General features: G+C 39.3%; 1 protein-coding gene across 2 annotated transcripts; it reads right to left on the reverse strand.

Moving 5' to 3' along the window:
* tysnd1 (trypsin like peroxisomal matrix peptidase 1) lies at positions 1 to 5343 on the reverse strand. Of its 2 annotated transcripts, XM_067385315.1 has the most exons (5): positions 5048 to 5343; positions 3490 to 3728; positions 3230 to 3360; positions 2322 to 2507; positions 1 to 1999 (listed from the first exon to the last, which is right to left on the reverse strand). In XM_067385315.1, the coding sequence occupies exons 1-5, from the start codon at positions 5051 to 5053 to the stop codon at positions 1797 to 1799; spliced, it is 765 nt and encodes a 254-aa protein (XP_067241416.1). In that variant the 5' UTR covers positions 5054 to 5343; the 3' UTR covers positions 1 to 1796. The 2 variants fall into 2 exon arrangements, with proteins under 2 accessions (XP_067241416.1, XP_067241415.1); XM_067385314.1 differs by lacking the exon at positions 5048 to 5343 and having other exon boundaries at positions 3490 to 5028.
* Positions 5344 to 8666: the final 3323 nt, after the last annotated feature.

Consider the following 8666-nt stretch of genomic DNA (forward strand, 5'->3'; position numbering starts at 1 on the left):
GCAAACACGTCTTACAAATATTCACTTGTCATTAAGTCATTAAGAGAATCAAACCACCTAATAACTCTTAAAGGGTTAATTCAACCAAAAATGAAACTTCTGTCATTAAGTACCTTCACGTCGTTTCAAACCCATAAGACCTTGGTCCATCTTTGGAACACAAATTAAGATATTTTTGATGAAATCCAATAGGTTTTTTTATCCTTAATAGAAAGCAACGAAATTACCACATTCAAGGTCCAGAGAAGTAGTAAAAACATTGTTAAAATAGTCAGCGTGACTACAGTGGTTCAACCTTAATGTCATGAAGTGACGAGAATACTTTTTGTGTGCAAAAACAAAACAAAAATAAGACTTTATTCAACAAATTCGTCTCTCCCCTGTAATTTTGTAACGGTTGCAAAGTCAGTTCAAATGTAGTACCTGCTTTGTATGCGATTTCGGACTCCGCTTCAGCTGGCGTTCAGACATGAACATGGAAGTGCTGAACTGCATTTACTGCATCAACTGCGTACGAGTCTGACAGGGTAGAGAAGATATTGCTGAATAAAGTTATTTTTATTTTGTTTTTGCACACAAAAATGAAAATAATGTCATTTATTACTCACCCTCACGTTGTTCCACACCTGTAAGACCTTCGTTCATCTTTCGGAACACAAATTAAGATATTTTTGATTAAATCCGATTGCTCAGTGAGGCCTCCATTGAGAGCAAAACCATTGAAACTCTCAAGGTCCATAAAGCTACTAAAGACATATTTAAAACAGTTCATGTGAGTTCAGTGGTTCTACCTTAATATTATAAATCGACAAGAATACTTTTTGTGCACCAAAAAAAACAAAATAACAACTTTTCAACATTATCTAGTGATGGGCCGCCAGAACACTGCTTCAGAGATTTACGAATCAAATCAGTGGATCGGAGCACCAAAGTCACGTGATTTCAGCAGTTCAGGCGTTTGATAGGAGATCCGAGTCACTAATTCAAAACAAAAGATTCAGAAAGCTCAGAAGCTTACTGAACCACTGAATTTTAATTTGTGTTCCGAAGATGAACGAAGGTCTTATGGGTGTAAAACGACGTGAGGGTGAGTAATAAATGACATTATTTTCATTTTTGGGTGAACTAACCCTTTAAGGTTGAACCACTGTGGTCACGTTGACTATCTTTAATACCTTTCTGGACCTTGAATGACGGTAATGATGTTGCTTTCTATGGGGGATAAAAAACTTGGATTTCATCAGGAATATCTCAATTTGTGTTCCGAAGATGAACAAAGGTCTTACGGGTTTGGAATAACATGAGGGTGAGTAATTAATGACAGAATTTTCATTTTTGGGTGAACTAACCCTTTAAACTATTACAAAAATGCATTTTTCTGTGTTGACACAACTCATATAATACTGATCCAGTGCAGCATCCTGCTTTGTATCAACCTAAAAATGGTTAGAAAGCCCTGGTTTCTAACTATTTTATGAAAAAAAAAAAAGTGCATGATGAAACTGTAATTTAATAAAACTATAAAAAAAAATTATAAAAATAAAGGGTGCAGGAATGTATGCAAGATTTTTGTGTAATTTTAAAGAAATCAATCAAATTTAATTGTTTTATATTAAAAAGTCAAATAAGAATCAGAGAAATACACCTTTTTTGTGTCAATACACAGGTGTAATTTTTATCACATTTACATGTCATATTATCAACATTTCCCCGTTTTCAGCAACCTTACAACACACAAAGGTTAATTTTACTAGTGTTTTTTTAAGCATCTTAAGCATTTGCAAAAATCAGACTGATCAAAGCTTGCTTTGAATGCTCTGTAGTCTCCATATTTTTCTGACTTCATCCTCTGCACTGTCCAAGACCTTAAACACAGCAGCATCTGCAGTTTGATCAAAACGTCTCAGCAGAGGTTCCAGAACGGTCACTGGGATGCTGAAGTTCAGGTGGGGATAAGTCACTTCTGCTGTGAAGTCTCTTGTGTTGCTGGACACGATACCTAATATTTAGATATACAAGATAAAATAAAACATGAGAAATAATCTGCCTGTGAAAGCTTGATTTATTCAGACAATGTCATTGTCAGCAGATGAAGACATGGAATGCTCCGATGCTGAACTTTAAGGTGAAAAAAAAATGCTTAATTGGTCCTATGTTGCCCCCTTCTGGTAAGAGAAGGAAATAGTATATTTCATATATCTCCACTGTAGACTGGATTTGTACTGAACAACAACTGGTTGATGTACTGATACAGCAAACAAAACGTTTTCCATTAATTCCCAACTATTTAAAATTATATGTATGAAGGATATTGGTATTACCTAACAATTCCCCAGTGGCAGAACGAACCACAGCGCCACCACTGGCTCCAGACTGCACTGCACATGTAGTCTGTAGCATCACAGGCTGAGACTGATGGCTGATGACTCTGGATAAGATCCCTGAGGTCAACGAGGGGCCACAGCGGCTCCCTAAAGCTCCATAACCCACGACAACTACATCCTCACCTAAATAAACACAGAACATGGAAATTTAAGGTGCTGCACAGGGACAAAGTATACATAGTTGCAAAATAATTTTGTTGTAGCTGTTACAAGTATGTAGCTGTTACAAAAAAAGTATGTTAATAATACTATAAGCTGAATTGTATTATATTTGTAATACATTTAAAATGTATTTTACTTTGAAGGGCAACAACTTTATATTTTTTACATAGTCAACAAATGATAAATTTAGATTTGCAAGTAATTTTATAGTTCACTGTGCATTGGTAAATCATATTTTTGACATAAAAAGGCATATTTTGTCACAATTCTGATGTTTTATGTGATAATTATGTCATACTTTTTATTTTTATGTCAATGTTAATGTTTTATCTCTTGTATGCCATATGTATGTCACTTATGACTTAGTCCCCCGGTCTCACTGTAGTATGTAAAATATGGGTTAAATATAAAATATACTTATAGTGTCAAATATCACTTTGATTGTTGTTGTATGTAAAAGACTGGGGTTAAATATAAATATAGTGTCAAATATCACATTGATAAAAAACCTTATGATATTTGATTATGAAGTTATTACATATATAAACCAATACACACTGAAGGAACATGTATTATTTTTTCTTACATTGGTGGCATCCACCACTCCAAAAAATCTCAAAACAATTAAACAAAACAATATGGCTATATATGATTTTCAATGAAACAGGTTTGCAGTGCATTACCTGGGTGAAAGTATGTGGTAAACTGCGGTTTTATTAGGTCTGTGAGGGATTCCTGAAGCTCCACTACAGCGATATCATATGGAGATGAAGGTACTGCTGAATACAGCACCTTACCACTTACTGCATGAAATCTGGGGTGGAAAGTGTAGACATTATCAATCACATGGTGATTACACAATAATACCAATAATATTGTAAAGCAAAATATCACTTCTTTAGGCATCATAATAATGAATATGCAGGAATTTTAAGCCCTGTACCTTCCTCCAAAGTTGACTTTGACTGTAAGAACAGACTTTTCATTCACCACATGCCTGCAGGTCAGAACCAGGTTGTGATTTAATAGCACACCAGAACCCCACAGCAGGCCGGTCTCAATCAGTGCCACTCTGGGGTAAAATTCAGAACCTGAGGGTCGGGTTGCAGTTAATGGAGCTTGAATAGAGCCAGTTTTTAACTGTGATGACTTTTCTATCGTCGACTCCTGTATGGCACCAGCCTGTACCATGTTTTTCAGAATGAGGTGAACAGAGCACACAAGTGTCAGTCCAATCCATTCATCAGATTTCCAGCACAGTGGTGAAACGATCAAACCCATGAGGTAAGATCTGCCTCCTTTGCTAATAAACACGCCTCCTCCTTCGGTGCCAGGCAAGCAGCGGGCATCGGTCAGGATCAGTGCATTCCCATCTCCTGCCAGATTGCTAACTATACCTTTACTAATTGAGTTCATAAAGAGGTCAGGACAGAGACCACCAAATGGAGACCCACATGCAATAACATGACATCCCTTTTTAAGAGTGCCACTCTTCACCCATGGAATAGTTTCTTTACTGGTGCACGTGGACGAAATGGGCACTTTTAGGAGTGCAAACCACGTTAAAAACCTGGAGTCTTCCAGGAGTTCTGTATCCAAACTACCACTATAAAAGCCCCAATTTTCGGCCCCCTTGAAGATTTTGTCAAATGCTTCTTGAAACTCCACGCAATTGATCATCATTAACAATTGAGCTTCTTGACGGCTCGCGTTGCGTCTCTCCATTACACACGATTGGTTGGGGCAAAAGTGATTGTAGTCTACATACACTTTTGTCTCTTTAGTGAAACTTCCAGAATGCAATATCTTCGTGTCTTTCTTCATGGACTGTCTATCATTTATAAAGCGTGAAAACATAATGCCACTACAGACAACAATTCCAGACTGGTAATTTAGAAATACTCCACTACAGCTTATTGCTCGATTCTGAGATCCAGATGTGAGGTTGAGGGGCGTCTCGGATACTGTGACAACACAACATGCCTCTTCAGCGGTCTTCATTTTCAAACTCTAGATATTTAAAACAGGCACAATAAAAAAAGTTTTTATGCTAATAGTAGATGAGTTTTTGCCTCTTACAATGAGTTCAATATACAAATGTCAACCGCGGTGCTGGCAGGTAGATTATTCCCCCAAAAAAATCATGCTAACAAATACAGTTTGGAACAAAAGCAACTGGTTAGGGTTGCAACATTAAAGTCTATGGGGGCAGATAATGTAATAATGGTTATATTAACGTATCGCCGACTTTATGTTGTTGCATGAGTTCTCCATCTGCAGCGCTTCCTGGTATGATTTCGTTGGCGTGATCACGTGGTCGTTAGCGTGCCCTCCTATTGGTTCATCCAAGTCCGACTCTTTCGAACAATTCACTACTGAATCGGTTCAGTAGTTCTTTTACGTCGTCGTGTCCGAAAGAGACGTTTCTCGCGTCAAGCCATTCGTGAATCGTTAAAGGATTAGTTTACTCCTAAATGAAAATTTCCTGATAATTTACTCACCCCCATGTCATCCAAGATGTTCTTGTCTTTCTTTCTTCAGTTGATAAGAAATTAAGGTTTTTGATGAAAACATTCCATTCTCCTTATAGTGGACTTCAATGGAGCCCAAACGGTTGAAGGTCAAAATTACAGTTTCAGTGCAGTTTCAAAGGGTTTTAAACGATACCAGACGATGAATAAGGGTCTTATCTAGCGAAGCGATCTGTAATTTTCTTAAAAAGAAAAAAAATACAACTGTATATGCTAGTATAAACACAAATGCTTGCCTTGCATCCACCACCATTCTGCTTTCTTCAAAAAGCTTATGTCCTACGCCTTCCCTATTCTATTTACGGAAAAAACGGAACTGACAACGCATTCTTTCCGTACGTATAGGGAAGGCATAGGACATACAGCGTAAGCTAAGAATACGGAAAGAGGAGGCACTCGCAAGGCGATCATTTGTGTTTATAAAGCATATACGATTGTATTTTTTTTTTTAGAAAATGACAGATCGTTTCACTAGATAAGACCCTTGTTCCTCATCCGGTATCGTTTAAGCCCTTTGAAGCTGCACTGAAACTGTAATTTTGACCTTCATCCGTTTGGAGACCACTGAAGTACATTAAGAAGAATAATCCTGTAATGTTTTCATCAAAAACCTTAATTTCTTTTCGACTGAAGAAATAAAGAAATGAACAACTTGGATGAAATGGGAGTGAGTAAATTATCAGGAAAATTATATTTGAAAGTGGACTAATTATTTAAGTCCGACTTGTGAACCGGTTTGACAGATTCATTGAAAAGATCCAACTAAAAATAAATTTTCGTTGACGAATCGGACATCATTGTTGAGTTTACACATTGGACAATGTTCTTGTGCGCTCGCTTAGCCCACACAACCGATGTATAGGTTCAGTATTGCCAAATAGCTTTTTTAATTTGAATCGACTAGGACAGTCGGTTCTCAACCTTTTTTGGGCCAGCGCCCCCTATCCTTTATCTAGGTCATTTACCGCCCCCCACCCCCACTTACACACACACACACACACACAAAAAGGCTAAATGTCTTTATTGAAAGTATGCTGATTATTATTCTGTTTTAATAATAATAATAATAATATGTATTATTCACATCCGTGTTTTATTATTATTTTTATTAATATTAGGCTATTATTAATAATATTATTATTAATATTAAATACATAGCCTAACTTTTTTGTATTTAAAATGTACCTGTCATGTCTTGTTTTGGTGTTTCATTTTCACGTTTAATGGTTTATTTTATAGTTATGCTTTGTTTCATTGCTTTGTTTGTTTTCCTTGTTTTGCCATGTGCTTTGTGTCAGGTGATTCCTTTGCCCACATGTGATCTTGTCATGTGCTTCCCCTGTCTCATGTGTCATGTTCTCATTGGTTGCTTTAGTCATGTGGTTTCAGTTCTGTCCTGTCATTGGTTCTTTGTCTTGATTGTTCACAGGTGTTCCTTGTTTGTCATTAGTCTATTTGTATAAATACCCCTCATGTTTCATTGTTATCTTGTCTAGCTTTGTTGTTATGTAACCCACTTTTGGTGAGTGTGTCTGTTTCCAAGTCAAGCCATGCCAAGCTACGTCTTTGTTTTTGTTCATGTTCATGTTTTGGATTACGATTAAAGTTGCACTTGGGTTCTCACTACGCTCGCCTCCAGTGGACTCTGTTACAGAAAGCTAGACCCGCCATGAACCCAGGAGTTTACCTCCTGAGCCTTAGTCAAGGTAAACGTTCTGTCGAGGACTATGTCCAGGATTTTTGTGATGCGTGCCATCATGTAGATTTTAATGACGTGGCACTTAAGGACTTTTTTGGTTTGGATTAAATGAACCCCTTAGTTCACAACTTCCTGGGGGGAAAATTCACTTTTCCCTGGCCCAGTACATTGACCATGCCCTGCTATTAAGTTGATCCTCATTTACTGAGGAGCCCCACAATCCACAGTACTTTCCACATCAGACTGTCTCCATGCCCCTACGATCATGTCTGGAGTTATTCATGCCACGCCAGTGCCTGCCATGCCAGTGTCTCGTCTCGAGCCGGCTGCCACGCCAGAGCCTCGTCTCGCCACGCCAGAGCCTCGTCATGCCACGGATGCCACGCCAGAGCCTCGCCAACCCATGCCAGAGCCTCACCATCCCATGCCAGAGCTTCTCCATCCCACGTCAGAGCCTCGCCATCCCATGCCAGAGTCTCGTCACACCACGGCTGCCACTCCAGAGCCCCCTCTCATCCCCCAAGTATTTTTTGGGGGGGGTTATAGGTACCAAGCTCCTGTGGCTGCGGAGCTTGGTACACCACTAAACCATATATACAAGAGAAGTTATAGTTTAGGGGTCAAATTTTATCATTAGAAATGACACTAGTACAACTACAGTCCTAGCTAAACTTATACAGTAGGGATACCTATAGGGTTGGAGTATGATGAAGTGCAGGGAGGTGCAGAAGTCCAGGGAGGTACAGATGGTGGTGAAATCCGGGTGGTAGCCTTGAGCAGAGGAGTCCAGATGTTGCTCCAGGCCACAGCCAGGACGGCGAGGAAGGAGTTGAGGTGGTGAAATGCTCCAAACAACCTTGGGGAGGCGTGTAAGCAGTGCAGCCGATATGGATGGATCCTTGGGCAAAGACAGAGAGCTGAAGGAGCGGAGTGATGCTGATGGTCTCGGAGTTTGGAATGGAATCGCAGCGATGGCCTCCCGAGGCGGCAGCAGGGTACCGGAGGGCTGAGGTGGACCTGGAATTACTGAGGGCTGAGGTGGAACCTGAGTGAAGGCAGAGCCATTCGGAGCCGTAGGGGTGAAAGGTCGGAGAAACTCGAACGACCCGTAGGCCCCAGGCCCCAGGTGTAGCCACGCCATTGAGAGGAGGCGGTTGTAGAGCTGAGGGCGTTATGTGAGACAGTGAGGGCTGGGTAGCAGGCAAGGTTGAGGGCTGGAGAACAGGCTGAATAGCAGAGGGACTGAAACAAACAAAGTCATTATCAGGGGTTTGGAGAGGAGGTGGGAGAGGGAGGCTGGGTGGGACCAATTCATCTAGAATAGCTGATATTTTCAATAAATCATGTTCCCATTCACTCCGGTGACAAATTTTAAAATTAATGAAACTAAATTCTATTTATAAGGTAAAACTTTTACATTTTTAGGCATTAATGCCAATGCCTAATGCCAAAATGTTTTCTTTGTTCACAAAGTAATTTACTGGGCATTATTGTTAACTTGCAAGACTGTAAGGAGAAATGACAATTTGATGGATAACTAATTTAAATATATTCTATAATCACATTTAGGTAATGTATTAATTCTGCCGTCACATCTGAGCGCGAAACGCTGTTTAGATAGTTTCAAGATAGGCTAGTTAAAAATAATTCATAATACAATAATAATTTAATCTAATTGTTCAAATGTGTTCTTGTTGTTACATGTGCACTCTGTTTTGGACTTGTTTTTGACTTGTTGTTGTTCCATTTCCTGCCACTAGTTCATCATCATGGTTACTTATCACTCCAATCATCACATTCAGCTGTGTCCAATCACCCCTTGTGTTCCCATGTATATAAGCCCTATGTTTCCTGTGTAGGATTGTCCGGTATTGTTCTTGTGTAGTGTGG

Source organism: Chanodichthys erythropterus, chromosome 5 (assembly GCF_024489055.1).
Source record: "Chanodichthys erythropterus isolate Z2021 chromosome 5, ASM2448905v1, whole genome shotgun sequence".
Classification (NCBI taxonomy): Eukaryota; Metazoa; Chordata; class Actinopteri; order Cypriniformes; family Xenocyprididae; genus Chanodichthys; species Chanodichthys erythropterus.